Here is a 16,211-nt window from a genome sequence, read left to right on the forward strand (position 1 = left end):
TTCGGCTTAGAAATGGAGATGAGCACTGTAATGTAAAGCCTTATTTTATTGGTGATTTTTGTCTATGTTATTTAATGTTGATTCAGAGATAAAGGTGGGCAGGAGTTAGCTACTGATGATTGGCTATGTGTCACCATGGTAACGTAGCTGCTTTTGTAGAAATGTAACCATTTCAAAGCTAGCATGAAAGGGGCGGAGCTAGCTGGATGAGAAAAGGGGGGAATGTTTTAAAAAGAGTTCAGTTATGTTCATGTTTCTAGTGAGGGAAACTAGTGGAAAGACTTGTGTGAGTCTGAGGGGTCAGTTATGGAAGTTCTCTAGCCGTTGAGCTAGAAAGAAGTCTGAAAGTTAGTTAGTAAAATTCTCTAGCTGGTGAGCTAGGAAGAAGACGTCTATATGTTCAGGTTCTAGCAAAGGGAGCTAGAAGGAAGACTGCTGTGTGTTCAGTTTAGTTTCTAGCCTGTGTGTTAGAAAGAAGATGTCTGAGGTAAATTAGGTTTAGGTTTCTAGTGAGATAGAGCTGAGGAAAAGGAATATTGTTGAGACAAAGTTTCAGTCAAGTGTTTGATGTTAAAGGAATAAAAGATATTGTCTATATTGTGTACAAATGAAACTGAAGAAGTAAACCTTTGCAACAAGTTATACTTTTTGGACTAGAGAAACCATAAATAAATAATTCTTTGTTTTTAATAAAGACAGTGTTCCTGAGTATTGAATTGCTCTACTTAGAGTCAGTGGAAGATTTATCTCACATATTTCACCTCAGTGTCACATCCTCTCATACATACACACGCACAGACTCGGGTCTTGTAGCTGACAGTGGCTGGGATCCTGAAAGAAGGATTGCCCCCTGTCATAGTGGGATTTGAGCGATCCCATATTTAAAAGGCGTGGCAAAGGTGTGGGATATTAAGAAAAGATTCCCTTAGCCTAAATGTAAAGGGGCTTTGGGCAGGGTGTCCCACATTTAATGGTGGCAGTGGTTGGGATCTTGAAAGAGAGATTTCCCCCTGCCTGTTTGAGAAGCCACTCGTGTGCCTTGTTTGTTGTTTTTGTCTGAATGATCCTTGCAAGCACCAACCCCCAGAGTCAGACATGACTGGACTTAACGTCAGGGGAAACCTTTACCTTTACCTTTACCTTTAATGTTTTGAAATATTGTTTAAGGTGTAACTGGCAGAATTTCTTCAACTTGAATTAAAAAGCAAGTTATCTGCTTTGAACTGAGAATCTGAATAAATGTATATACACATTCATGTATATATGGGAGGGAAGTGTCACCCTCACGGAGAGGCCCCATGCCTGCTCCATTGGAGCACGCTTTCACCCCGGTTGTGGGCAGAGCTTCCACCAGAACTCACACAACGTTGTGTGATGTCTGGCATGGGTCTTCGTTGTCTAGACAGGGTGAAAAAATCCTAGGACACTCATAAAATTTATCCTAGATAAATTCACTCCATCTGATGAAGTCCTACAACTCTGGAGACCAGAGTTCAAATCCCCATTGCTCATAAATGACACTGAGAAAATTTCAAGCCCTGAGGAAAACAAAGGCAAACCCCCTCTCAACAAATCTTGCTGAGAAAATCCTGAGATGGGGTTGCTATCAGTTTGAAATGAATAAATTGATCATAACAATAATGTGTATGTTATGCATATTTTTCTCTGCCCTTCCATTTTCCTACGGTTAGTTTGCTGTCTGAACTGGTATGTTAGAGAAACATCCTTGGAGATGTAAGTGGGTCCAAGCTAGCACTCTGGCCAAGTATATTAAGGTAAATCTAAATGCATACACTATCCTGTAAAAAAAGAAAGGAGCAAAAAGATTTTGTGCAGCTAAATCCCCATGTTCTGACAAATCCTTTGAATCCAGTGTGGGAGAATGAAGGGCAATAAGCCTGCCTTAATACAGTTTCACAGCAAAGATTTTATTAAAATTAGACGAGAGATAGAGCATGAGTGAAATGGTTCAAAAGCTCCATCTAACTCCTTATTGCCATCCGAGAAAGACTGTTCAGCTCTGAAGAAATACTAAACATGCACCAAATCTCTTGCTGTTGAATATAGCTTTTACAATCACCTTCTGTAATAACTTGAATGGCAGGGGCAGTTGCACTTTTTGGCAGGCTCTGCTCTGAAATTCCCTCAGCAAAATTATGGAAGGAAGTGATAAAATAAATCCTCAATGGTTACTAACTTTCCTTTCAAAAAAAGAGAACATATATATGTGAACTTCATAAGGCTAAAGTACCCCATTTTTTCCTCAATAAGCAATACAATTTTACTGTCTAAAAAAATCCCCAGTATATTGGTGGAATCCTTTTTGTGTCGTGCATATGGTCCTATTAGACTTATTGAACCCAAGGACTACAGGGCACAATCAATTATTATATGTCTTTTAGACCCATTAATGAAGGGCACCAAAGCTTCGTGTTTTTAAGCACGAGGGATATGCCCAGTCTAGGAAGTACTTCTAGAGGTCTCAAAGCAGCAGCATCTAGAGATGATACCGCTTTGAGGCCTCTTATCAGATCCTTTTAAATTCTCATAGATACATGGATTACTATTATGAATTCCTACATCAAGACTAAGTACAGGATAGTTTTTGAGATTATTTCTTTAGTCTCATGAGGGTAATGGTAATGTGAAGAGAATTTTAATCTGAATCTTTCCCATACTTTGGATACATTTGCCGGTACTTCATCCTGTTCTGTTCTCACCTAAATACTTGCACAGACTGGGAGAAGAATATATTTGAATGTAATGCCCCCCTTACTTTCTCACCTTTATCACTTGCACCCTTTCCCCAGTGTGCAATAAGGTGGAAATTTTACCTTTGTTACTATAACTCCAAAATATTTGTCTCAAGCTTCTCCTATTTTGGGTTCTCGATGCTCCCATTATTGGAAAGCAGACCCTTAGAAACTTTATATATTAATGTCCCTCACTGCTACATTAGGAATTTAGTGTATCTGTGTGACCCTATCATGTCCTCTCTCAGTTTTGAGGGGGAATGCAAAGGAAAATGCAGACAGTTGTGGTTTGTAAGGGATTCTGGAGTGTTTGTGGAGGTGTAACATATTTTAATGGATTGAAGGATTTTCTGAGTAGTTTGGGGGCAAAAATCATATGTAAATCATGTCAGGTGTTTTGAAAAAGGATTGGGAATCTTTAAGGACCACAAAATTGGGCTCCAGGGGTGAAATTTTGCCCACCATGGTCTGAATTAATGGCCATGAAATAACTTTTTTTTACCATAAAACATTACACTCATAAAAGAGCTCACCTGCTCCTTTTTAAAAGACAAGTCTTTAGAATGAAAGACTAAGAAAATTGACTGCGCCTTACAATCATTAACCAGTCAACGATATTCTCAGATACAAACTTTTGATATTCTTTTGCAGCAGCCTGAGCATGAGCAGCTGTTCAGTTCAGTAACTGAAGAAAAGGGGGAGAACCCCAGAGTTTTCTCTTGAGGCAAAGACTGGCCATTTTCCCTGCAATAAATAAAAGATCCCAGTATTTTGACCTTGGGGCCTTATAAACAGAGTAAACAGTGTTGTAAATCTTCCACAGAACCTTCTTGGCAAATGTAATATCACCCATGATGAAAGAAATGTTTTTATATCTACCTCCTAAGCTGTGCTGAAAATAAAGCCTTAAAATGATCTAGTTTGGATGCTCTACCTCTGGGATCTGGGCTACTGTAGATAAGAAATCTCACGCCAGAAGGAATATAGAATTGCAGAGCTGGATGGGAGCCCAAAGGCCATGTAGTCTAATCCCACACTGCATCTGAAATCCACAATGAGAGCACCAAGAGAGCCATCTAATGTCTGTTTAAGTAGCTACAATAAAGGATAACTCACCATATTTGGAGAAAGTCTGTTCCACTGCCAAACAGCTCTTCAAATCAGAATGTTTTTCACAGTATTTAGTTCAAATTCTTTCCTTGTGATAAAGATCTATTGGTTTGGATCAATTTCTCTGGAGAAGCTTTCATGAAGTAAGCATCTATGAACAAAAACAAGCTTCTATGAAACAGCTGTAATGGCAAACCACGAGAGAAGTTTGTGTGTAGGACAAGGAAACTCAGGGATAGATGGGTTGGGCAAATTTGAAAAACACTCTTAAGAGGTCAAGGATGAGGAGCACTATATGACACCCTCCACATCCATTGTACAATAGTTGATCAGAGTGCCATCTGACGGCTAATTCCTACTTCAGTGTTGATAATACTTACAGTGTTGGTAATACAACAGCCTTGACTCTCCAATGGGCTAATACAAAGGTGTCAAACTTGTGGCCCTCCAGGTGTTTAGGACTCCAGCTCCCAGAAGCCCTAGCCAGTTTGTCCTATGATCAGGAATTCTGGGAGTCAATGTCCATAACATCTAGGGGCCACATGTTTGACACTATTGGGCTGACAGCACATTACACAAACCTCTAATAGATTCTTATTATTCTCTCCCTGTCCCGGACTTCCAAGTGTATCATGGTATATCTAACTTAACATTGAGATTACATAAGGTATGACTATGTATTTCTACATTAGCATTTCTATCATCAATTGACTAATCATTTTATTTTGAGATAACAATTAACTAGCATTGCGTCTTTCTGTGTTTATTTTTTCTGAAGAAGAAAGTAACTTGTCTTCTTTTGTAGAAATAGAAGTATTGACAGCAGTCCTGGTAGCATGACCATGAGAAATTAACTATGGAAGCTCACTTCTTAAGAATGCTACTAGAGTATAGTTCTTAACTGATGAAGGATGGGAGGGAAAGAAAAGGTAGACATGGAAACAGCCTATTAGAAAGTAGGCATGTGAAGTAGCTAAAACTTTATCAACTATTGAATGATTTCCTGAGTCCAGGTCATCACTCATGAGGGTAGTGGAGAGGCAAAGTCTAATATTCTGTGGCACTATACGTTTCAGTCATATATTTATTTGGCAATCCTAAGTAAGAAAGTCGCTAATAAATTGCAAGGAAAGAACAAAATGCATCACCATAAAAAAGCACACACACAGGTACAGTAGAGTCTCACTTATCCAACGTTCTGGATTATCCAACGCACTTTTGTAGTCAATGTTTTCAATATATCATGATATTTTGGTGCTAAATTCATAAATACATTAATTACTACATAGCATTAATGTGTAATGAACTAATTTTTCTGTCAAATTGGTTGTATAACGTGATGTTTTGGTGCTTAATTTGTAAAATCATAACCTATTTTGATGCTTAATAGGCTTTTTCTTAATCTCTCCTTATTATCCAACATATTCACTTATCCAACATTCTGCCGGCCCATTTATGTTGGATAAGTGAGACTCTACTGTATATGGTAATTTATACCTAGAGGTGCCAATTTCAACAAAATTACAGTTATTTGATTAGAAATAACAGCATCTACTACATCTCACCATGGTGGGGGAGACTGTCATTAAGGGAAACTCTGTGTCTCTTCATCCTGTTGCTAGAGACTGACTGTTGATGGGCAAGTTTATGACTTTCCTTTCTTTTGATCCATTAACTTCTGACTTGAGATACAGGATCTTCTACCCTCTAAAGTAGGTGAAATGGTTACCCTAATTTTGAGGTTGTCCAGTCACATATATGTGCAGTATGAGAGTTGCATCCATATGACATAATTCCATGATGCTCTGAGATGTGTGTGTGTGTGTGTGTGTGTGTGTGTGTGTGTGTGTGTGTGTGAGAGAGAGAGAGAGAGAGAGAGAGAGAGAGAGAGAATTTAACAAGTCTCCAGGCTCAACCAATAATACAATTCCTTTCCTATCCCACTGGTAACCAATAGTTTCCCACTAATAGACAAGTGAGTGGTAAACTGTCCACATGGTGTTTGATTGACATATATTCTTCACTAGTGCAGGATGGCTTCCTAGAAAATTGGCTCATGTCTGTGTGAGAATGAAGGAACTAGGAAAGTGAAAGTGACCATGTTATTGTTGAATTATGTTTATTATATGCATTATTGAATTATGCCCATGTTTACTGAATTAAATTAGGTTAATAATAACTAATTTTATAATTAAATCATACTCTAAATAATTGCATCGGATTGTAATCATAACTTCAGAAATTATTTTGGACTTGTCATCCTGAGACAGCTCCATGGGTGGGTGGCGTGGGGTGGGGGAATCAACCATAGCTCCTGTTGATTGATCTCAGAACACTTTACATGTTTTTCTATGGAACTCTGTGGTCTATCTTGTATTTATTGCATCTCTTAAGATTGTATAAAATTATAATTGATTTGTGGTTGTTGTTAAACCATCCTCTGGTAACAAGTTTACAATTGATTGCAAGTCCCTCTGAGACAGATTTTAAAAATACAACATTAAAAATGCATTTAATCTGGCCTTTGAAGCCATGTGTTTGGTTCCAGAAAAAGTGAAATTTAAAGCTGTCTTTCTATGAAGTCTGTAAAATAAACTCGGTAGGACAACATAATAAATATCTTGGGAATTCATATTTTACCTGTCATCTCAAGGAGTCGTAAACTACTTACTGCATAATTTTACTTACATGGCTCTTGTGACTATTAATGTATGTATAGTAACTTGTAAAACATCTGGTTATTATTCTGCCTATATTAGCTTTTCATACTAATGATTTATTTTTTCGTTTTCTCCAGGATACAGACCTGCAGCTAACTGGAATTGATTTATAAATGGGGGATCTGCAGTAAATGGATGCTCTCTTCATATTGCTACTGTGGAAAACAGAATTGTCAATTGAATGTAGTTTGATAAATAGGCCTGCGTGAAGATGTTATCTCAGCAAGAATGAAATCAATGGAAGATGCTTATCGTGTGAAGAGTGTTGTGATAATTTTCTGACAGGCTCAGTTTTTGGAGACCCAACCCATACATTTCATTTCCTGGGTCTCTTGAGAAGAACCCTAGTTTATCACCTCCCTTCCCAGCAAACGGATACAAATACGATTGTTCAAATCATAGCTATACAACTGATGTGGGACCATGGCCTTTCCAAGATCCATGTGGCTGAACTGTGTATGGCGAGCGATACTGGTCCGCTTGTTGCATATGGGACTGGATGCAACATTTACTCTTTGTGTACTTGGGTTCTTGCTTCATGCTGCTGCCGTGTCATCACAAAAATTGGATGATACTGACCCTGTGGTGACCACCAGCTTTGGAAAGGTCCGAGGGATGAAGAAGGAATTGAACAATGAAATTCTGGGGCCTGTCATTCAGTTTTTTGGGGTTCCTTATGCTGCCCCACCAACTGGAGAACGTCGATTTCAACCTCCTGAACCACCATCTCCTTGGCCAGACATCAAAAATGCTACGCAGTTTGCCCCAGTGTGTCCCCAGAACATTATAGAGGGCCGGTTACCTGAAGTCATGCTTCCTGTCTGGTTCACTAATAACTTGGATATAGTTTCTACCTATGTACAAGATCAGAATGAAGACTGCCTCTATTTGAATATATATGTCCCAACTGAAGATGGTGAGTTATTTACAGGAGAAGCAGGGAGATACTTTGTTTTTACTTTCCTATGAAGTAATTTACTCTTAAAACATATGTACTGGTAGCCAGCACGGCTTTCTTGTCTGCATGCTAGCATTTTTTTTCTCCCCAAATTTGTATGCATGTGGCTTTTCTATGTATGCATCAGTTCTTAGCCTCTATTGTCCCTTCTCTTCTCTTGTCTATTTTCTTTGTCCTTTAGCACGTGTACTCTTGGGTCAAAGTTGGTACCTAATTCTCATTCCCACCCATTGACTTCTGGGAAAGATGCATCAACATCTTGATCCATTGCATGGATAGGCAAAAAGGAGTCAAACCTCTTCTGCACCTAACCAATAAATACATAAAAAGCAGGCCATCTTGAAGTTAGCTAGTGGTATTGCATGCTCCTACTGTCTGTCACGGAGCTCCATGTTATTTTCTAGTCTTCTATTCATTTTTCAGTCAAAAGAATATCCAAGGAATGTGCCAGAAAACCCGGCAAGAAAATTTGTAGAAAAGGAGGTATGTATAAAGTGGTCACAAAACGAAACCTGGGCTGGAAAAAAGCACATTAAACCTATGCAGAGGAAGATCAAATTAACACCTTAAAAGAACATTAGGCTGCTCTTTTGTTGGTTGGTAGCTGTGCAGAAAGAAGAAATAGCTTGTGATAAATGGATCTGTTCAAATAGTTTAAATAAGGAAAGGTTTAAAAAGAGAGAGAGGGAGAAGGAAAGTATCTATCCTGCCTGCTCCGTACAAAAACATAAAGGCTAAATATCTTGTCCTTATTGTCTTCTACTAGTTTATCTGAGAGTTTGTACTGAATGTGATTGTCAGAGACCTCAAACATAGTTGTAGTGTGTGTGTTTGATATGTGGACTTTGGGTTGTGGAATAGTGCCCAGCAAAATATAGCAAGAATAGTCAAACATCTGATTCCGTCAAAATATATTTTGTAGCTGTTCTCTTAAGAGATCATATATTTGATCAGTGATTACTAACATGTGATTTTCCCCTCTTTCCAGCTGGTGTAAGGTGTAAATACAATTTTCAGGCTGGTAGGATACCAGCTATTTTCTTTAGGCAGAAAAAGATAATAAATTATGTAGGGATTTTACAATGACATTATGTTTATTATAATTCTATATTATTTATATGGCAGCAGCAATGTAGCATTGGTCTTCATGCTGGGCCTTGTAACTGCTAATATTATGAAGTTATATATTTGAATTCAGGGCTAGGTAAAATGGATGGATATATCTCTCGCTATTGCGTGCAATGACATGAGGGGGAGAATAATACAATTTCAGAATTCATGGGAATATTGTAGATTTCAAGGAGTTCACCCAAGAGCTGCAATACAGAATTTGGTGCTCCTTCAATAACTTTGTTTAGTACAGTTTAGGACACAGAACTTGAGATGCAGAAATCTATCAATAATATTATGACTGGCATATATGAGAGAGAAAGTAATTATGATTTTCAATTCTGAAATGAAAGTGAATTAATGGTCCAAAAATGATATAGAAAAGGAGATCATAATGTCACCGTTCTGATGTAAAAATTTTGTGGTTAGTAAGCCGTTGCATGGGAATGGGATAAAATTAGTCATACCACTGTTTGTGTAAATAGTTCAATGATTTGGGATCTAAAGGGGAATATAACGTAACTAACAATGCACGCCAATGGTATGTGTGTTTTTAGTTACTGTTTGTTGTATCTTGAACTTCATTGCTAAGTTATTTCAATTTGCAACAGTGTATTTGACAATGTTAGCAGATTGTTAAAGACACATACTCTTTTGTGTTCATATTTTATTTTGAAAAATGTGGATTCCCTTCTGCCAATGCTGTGAACTAGGTTATAATTTGGATTCTGTGACTAAAGCATCTATTTCTGTATTCCTTTCCATGTGCTTGTAAGAGCTCATCTACTAAAAGAAGCAACCTAAACATTTAGAAATGGCACAGGATACAACCTAGGAATGTATGATGAAGCATGTTTGCAGTCTAAGGTTCAATGGACCATATTTCCCATATTGAATGAAGTGGCAATTAAATTTACACTCCCAATGTAAGAGCATAACAAGAGCTCTTTCCTTTTCAGGAAGGCTTTCATAATTTGTGATAAAAGAAAGTCTGTGAGCCAAAGAGCTGTCTTTACCCTTTCTAAAAGAAAGCACACACCTATAACAAGCACAAAAAGTCTAGCTGATTGATGGGGAAGATGTGATTGATTGATTGATAAAGACTGATGAATGAAAAAGTTAAGTATAAACATTTCAGCATTGCACTATTAATTATCATAGTCATTTCAGTTTTGTGCAATAGTTTAATTATGATTTTGCACAATTTGCATAAAAAATCCTTCTTCAGGATGTGTTTTCCTAACTTGGAAGTAGGAGAGAGAATAATTATGGGTTTGGACTTTATAAATTTACAGATTCCAAGTGAAAGGGGCAAATAGTCAGAAACGTAGAACCTATAGAGAAAATTGTGCCATCCCTTAGCTTGTTGTTTTTCACAGGAAATACAATTTGATAGGATTATGAAACAGTTGCAATGTCTGTTTAACTTTTGCCCAAACGTGAGCCATATTGCATACTACTTGCAGTATAAGCCTGTGAAAGGTTACACAAAAGAAACACACTGCATTCAAAGGATTACATTTTGTAGGACTGCATTAAGTCTTTGTAGAGCAACTGCGAATGTCTGATATATTTATGCTGCTAAAAAGACTCAATGGATTAATTCTGCTCAACAATATTTACAACAACAATTATTAACTTTATTTATATTCCATCCTTGCCCCATTATTTATACTACAATGGAATAAACAATAATTACAGATTTACTTGTACAGTAGTGGTGTAAACAATAATTATGAATATACTTTAAGTTGGAGATGGAAAAACAACATGGTAGGTTTAGTCAAGCTAGAGAACTAGAGAACACTGAAAATGGAAAACATCCCCACCATAGGAAATAATAATAATAATAAAGGCCAAGATTATGCATCAGACTAAACTTGACTGATAAATTAAATACCTAACAGGATAGCATTCATATTTATTATCCAGGAATTGAAGTAGTAGCTCATTTCCAACAATAGGTGGTTTATTTGTATGTTGAAGAAGGCTTTGGGAATTGATGGCTTTTGTCAATACCCCCCTTTCCTGGTAGCAGCTGGTGCTGAATCTGTTCCAGATTTTAATCCTGACTTTAAAAGGGCTATCCAAGGTGCTGAATCCTATTCCCAGCAGGTTCGTTGGAGTCCCAATTGCCAGTGTCCTGTGCTCATAGTAAACCTTTCTTGAAATTAAGATACATTTTGGTGGTCTGCAATATATTGTTGAAGTACTGCCTGAAAACAGGAGAGAAGAAAAATCCCACTTGGCATACTCAAGTCCTTGGCCACATTTACAATAGTTATTTGAATTTCAGCCAGTGTGTAGACTTGTCATAATGCATAATGCAGAAACAGGTGAAATTCATATTTTTGTGGAAGAAAGCTCAGAAAATATGAATTTCTATATTGGCATACCAATAAATCTGGACAATAGTTAATCTTTGCCGTAACTTTTCACTCCTCAATAATACATTATCATTTTTGACATGATTGTCATAGTAGCCATAGACACAATTAGCTATCTTTCCCAAGACCATATTTGCTGGAAGTGAAAAACATTTTTCATACTGTTTGACTTCTTCCTTGATATTTGCAGAATTCAGAGTATTTTTTTAAGATGAACTCTCAAAAATGCTATAGAACAAACTACAGTAGAGTCTCACTTATCCAAGCCTCGCTTATCCAAGTTTCTGGATTATCCAAGCCATTTTTGCAGTCAATGTTTTCAATACATCATGATATTTTGGTGCTAAATTCATAAATACAGTAATTACTACATAGCATTACTGCCTATTGAACTACTTTTTCTGTCAAATTTGTTGTATAACATGATGTTTTGGTGCTTAATTTGTAAAATCATAACCTAATTTGATGTTTAATAGGCTTTTCCTTAATCTCTCCTTATTATCCAAGATATTCGCTTATCCAAGCTTCTGCCGGCCCTTTTAGCTTGGATAAGTGAGACTCTACTGTATTTCATTTCCACACCCTTCCATTCTCCCTCAAGAGGTTGCCATCAGAACAAAAAAAAAACCTGGTTTGTATTAAAGCAGACTATCTCATAACTTTTTAGATTATTTTTCTGATAAACTGGTATACATCTCCTTGGTAGTCTCAACTGAGGTAAGAACCATTGGCCCAATGAAAATTATTTAAGTATTGACAATTCAACATCTTATAGAGTGGCTCTTCTCTAGTTGGGAACATGAATGTGATTCAAACCCTGGTTTGTTTACCAGCATTAAGACTGAATCATTCAATTCATACATCCTGGTGAACCCTGGCTTAATACAAGCTATGATCTTCATCTTGAAGGGAGTGAGCAACAGAAGGAATGAAGAATACAGAATGGAAGGTCATTTAGGTTCATGTTCACTTTGGTTCATCTTCATTCTTACTTTTGAGTCATTTCACTGTGTATCCATGTTAATCCAGGAAGTAGAGGGATTTGAAGCAAGTTTGGAGAAAGAGGAATAAAGGTCGTTTTTATGCCAAGGCATAGCCATGATAATATGAAAGAGTTTGGGAAAGTTACAACTTCAAGAATCCCCAGTTCATTGTGGCCAGTCATCTTGGGAATTGCAGACCAAACTCTGTCAGTAATAACAGAGACTCTGATAAATTATTTAAAGATCTTCCATATACGGCAAAGTTTAAAAGTTCGTTTCCAGCTTAAAGCAATAAGAATGTACTTTTGTTTATTAATCCGATTAAACACAATAGCAGTGAGACTATCATTTAATTTATCACTTCTGAAATTTAAGAGATCTGCAACTGTATGTTTTATCTATAACAATATTACATTAGAAGTTGCTTTAGAAATATTCCACATAACCTAGAAAGAAAAAAATGCATTTGGTTTTTAATATTTCCCACAAACCCATAGTTTTCTGTTCAAGCCTTGGAATAGGGAAAAACTATTTGAGAGGAGAAATACCCCCCCCACACACAATTCTTTCCATTTTAAAAGTCCTTAATCTGTATTTCATTGTGTCATAGTAAAGTCTGCTTGGTTTCTTTGGACATATAGATAAACCTTAAGTAATACCTTATCAGTTTTATTTGTGGTTGAATAAAAGAATGAGTGCTTGTATCTATGTACTTGCCCACGTGTGCTATGAAAAATGTAACACAATCAATTTTCCATATTTGTGAATTCCATTATTCATGGATTTGATTTAAAAAAAATTCCCCAGGAATCTCTAGGCCTTCCATTGCAATTTTGTGATCTTGCTGGAGAACCTGGATAGATAATTCTAGTCAGGTGTCCTCTCAAGTAAAAAAAAAAAAAAAAGCATTTTTATTAATGGTTTTTCATTTTCATGGTAGTCCCGTGTCATTAACCCCAACAAATGTGGAGGGCTGACTATACTGCATTGACTAGGAAATGGACTGCTTCATAGTTTAATTTCTTTGCATTGATTTCTGTGCCTCCAGAGCACAAAAAGGAGTGACAACGTATATATGGTTGGCTTCCATTTCTCCTTTTCATGCACCTCTCTCAGAACAGGTACATGTGTTAATACCATCTGATGAGAATTGGGTAGGCATGCAAAATTAGAATATAGGAATTATATTAATATATTACATTGTGTGGTAATCTTCCAGCATAGGGTCAAGAAACATATAGGGAGAGCTTGTGGTTTAGGGTTGTCAAGTATCTCTTTGGTTGAGGATCAAAATATTTGCCACATAAGGATTGGCAAGTGCCCCTTATTTTAAGGAATTACCCTTCTCTCAGGCATATAAAACTTTCATTTTATTTAGATAAAAAAAGATGCCAGAAAATCCATCATTTTATGGTATGGGCCATTCATAAAGACAAATAGGTGTGCATCATGTAATTTCTGAAAGTGAACGTGATGTAAATTTTACAGAGAAGCACAAAATTCAGTAAAATCAGTATTTCATTTGGTATTTATATAGAATGTGAATTTGTTAATAGCTATTTATGCTTGTCAGCATTGCACATCACAAATTTCAACTTTTGCTATTTTGAAAAAGTACCACATTGCCATATGGGCTAGTTCAACTTGAGATCTCTGTTTTGATGTTGTTGAATTTTTCCATATTCCTCTTGCAAATACATCCTTGTCCATGTTGCACATTGAGCTACAAGACATATTGGATTTTCCTTATATGGAAATTTGTACATAACATACACATTTATTTTATTCACCTATCATATACAATAGGGAGCCCCGGTGGTGAAGTGTGTTATAGCACTGAGCTGCTGAATTTGCAGACCGAAAGGTCCCAGGTTCAAATCCCGGGAGCGGAGTGAGTGCTCGCTATTAGCTCCAGCTTCTGCCAACCTAGCAGTTCGAAAACATGCAAATGTGAGTAGATCAATAGGTACCACTCCGGCTGGAAGGTAACGGTGCTCCATGCAGTCATGCCGGCCACATGACCTTGGAGGTGTCTATGGACAACGCCGGCTCTTCAGCTTAGAAATGGAGATGAGCACCAACCCCCAGAGTCAGACATGACTGGACTTAACGTCAGGGGAAACCTTTACCTTTACTTATACAATAATACCTTGACGTATGAGTTTAATTCGTTCTGTGGCCAAACTTGTAACTCAGTTTGCTCATATGCCAGATCAAATTTCCCAATTGAAATGAATTGAAATGCTATTCATCCATTACAGTACTGTAAAAACCACATCAATTTTTTTTGTCAAGATCAGGGAGCTCACGGAGGGGGGAAAAGAAGGCCTCCTCTGCCGCTTCCTTTCTTCCAAAGGTCTGTCAAGGGGACCCACAACCAACTCATCAAAGCCCCCATATCCACCCACTGAACCAGAACATACCCCACAATTGCCCAAACGTTTTCTTTCTTCCTCCTTCCCTCCCTTTTCGGTTCTTTCCTCCTCTTCTCTTTTTTCCTCTCTTTTTCAATCCTCTATTTTTTTCTTACCCCATTTCCCAGCAGCAGTGATGGCGTTGTTGTTGTTCCTCTCTGGGGGCGGTTACAGGGGCTGCTGCTGCTGTTGTTGCTGCTGTGGAGGGGCATGGCCTGGGCCCTCACCAGGGTCTTGTGTTGGCAGCTTGCACTGAGTTCATTTGCTGGCTGGAGAGGAGAAGAGGGAGCCACTCCTCTGGAAACTGGAACTGTTCGGAAAGGGGGAAAGAGAGGGAGAAACTACCTTGCTCTTTTACAAGTCCAAGGTAGCTCACTGAGGGGGGAAATGAAGGCCCCACTCCTCCCCCATTCTTTCCTTCTCCATAGCCTTCACTATTTATTTATTTATTTATTCATGTGCATTACTTATATTCCGCCCGTCTCACCCCAAAGGGGACTCAGGGCGGATCACATTACACATATAAGGCAAACATTCAATGCCATAACATAGAACAGAGACAGAGACAGACGCAAGCACAGGTGGGCCTCGAACTCATGGTCAGAGTGATTTGTTGCAGCTGGCTGCTAACCAGCCTGCACCACAGCCTGGCCACTACTTCCCTTCCTCCACTTCAGTGGCAGTTGATGAAGGCGACACTCATGCCACCTAACACACATGCTCCTTCCTCCTTGCGGCTGCATGCACCATCTGCTCCCCACCCCTGCCTTGGCACCCCAAATGCTGCTGCCTGCCATCATGAGGAGGTGGAGAAAAAAGAAGGGTGGGGAAGAGAAAAAAAGAGTGGCAGGCGTGTTTGAGAGGGACATGTGACACGGGAGATGTTGGAGGAGGAGGAAGCCTCAAAAAGGAATATCTAGCTCGTAACTCAGATCTCAGCTTGTATCTTGAAGCAAAAACTAGTCGAGCGATGGCTCGTATCTCAAAAAACCCACAAGTTGGGTTACTCGCTAAGTTGGTGCATCACTGTACTCATGTAAAAGTTAACATCATGTTTAGGTTGAAAGCAGGTTTGAGGGCCAAAATTATGGATTTTGTTTTGGCTGATGGGAAGGTTAGAGACATGTAACAAACAAATCTTTTCCTCTCATCTAAAAAATAATATATATTTATTTGAGGGATTACATTTGGAGGAGGAGGTGAAATGCATTGTTGATCTAAAAAGGCATACAAATTCAGGGAGGGATCAGAATATAAAATGAGGAGAAATAATGAGAATGCAGCCTGAAAAAAAGAGGAGGATGAGAGTATGGAAGGTGACCTAGGACAAAATCAGTGAGAAGGAGCAAATGTGAGAAGCCCTTTCACTCTATTACTCCTTCCTTGCTCAAATGAAGAAAGAAAAGAAGTCCTTCTTCCCCTTCTTTTCAGTCAATGTAATTCATCAGCAGTATGGGATTTTTTTTAAGGTTCTTGAGGTGGAGTAGAGTGGCAGCAGCCATTTTTAATAAGAGCTTTCCTAACAAGCTTTTCTGCAGACAGTCTGCATCAGCCATTTTAATAGAGACACATAGACATTTGTAAGTTCTTTTTACAAGTAAAATGGTCACTGCAGGGAAGCTCATGAAGAAAGCCATTGTGAAGAATGCTTGCTGTCCTTCTGCTCCACCTCAAGTGTTCGAAATAGCTTCCCCTTGTTGCTGATGAATTCTGTTCAGGGTTTTGGGGTGATTTGTTTTTGTCAAACATTTTGTTACTTATACACAAGTATATATA

General features: G+C 38.0%; 1 protein-coding gene across 8 annotated transcripts in view; it reads left to right on the top strand.

Annotated features, from left to right (window-relative positions):
• Nucleotides 1-16,211, top strand: part of nlgn1 (neuroligin 1) — an 816,109-nt gene that overhangs the window by 210,954 nt on the left and 588,944 nt on the right. For 4 of the 8 annotated variants that reach the window (XM_008106015.3, XM_003218122.4, XM_003218123.4 and 1 more), the window contains exons 2-3: nt 6,661-7,499; nt 7,965-8,024. In XM_008106015.3, the coding sequence (XP_008104222.1) occupies nt 7,007-7,499; nt 7,965-8,024 (553 nt within the window). In that variant the 5' untranslated portion in view covers nt 6,661-7,006. The remainder of the gene's footprint in view (nt 1-6,660; nt 7,500-7,964; nt 8,025-16,211) is intronic. The other 4 variants (XM_003218126.4, XM_008106017.3, XM_003218124.4 and 1 more) reach the window with 1 other exon arrangement.

Source organism: Anolis carolinensis, chromosome 3, assembly GCF_035594765.1.
Source record: "Anolis carolinensis isolate JA03-04 chromosome 3, rAnoCar3.1.pri, whole genome shotgun sequence".
Classification (NCBI taxonomy): Eukaryota; Metazoa; Chordata; class Lepidosauria; order Squamata; family Dactyloidae; genus Anolis; species Anolis carolinensis.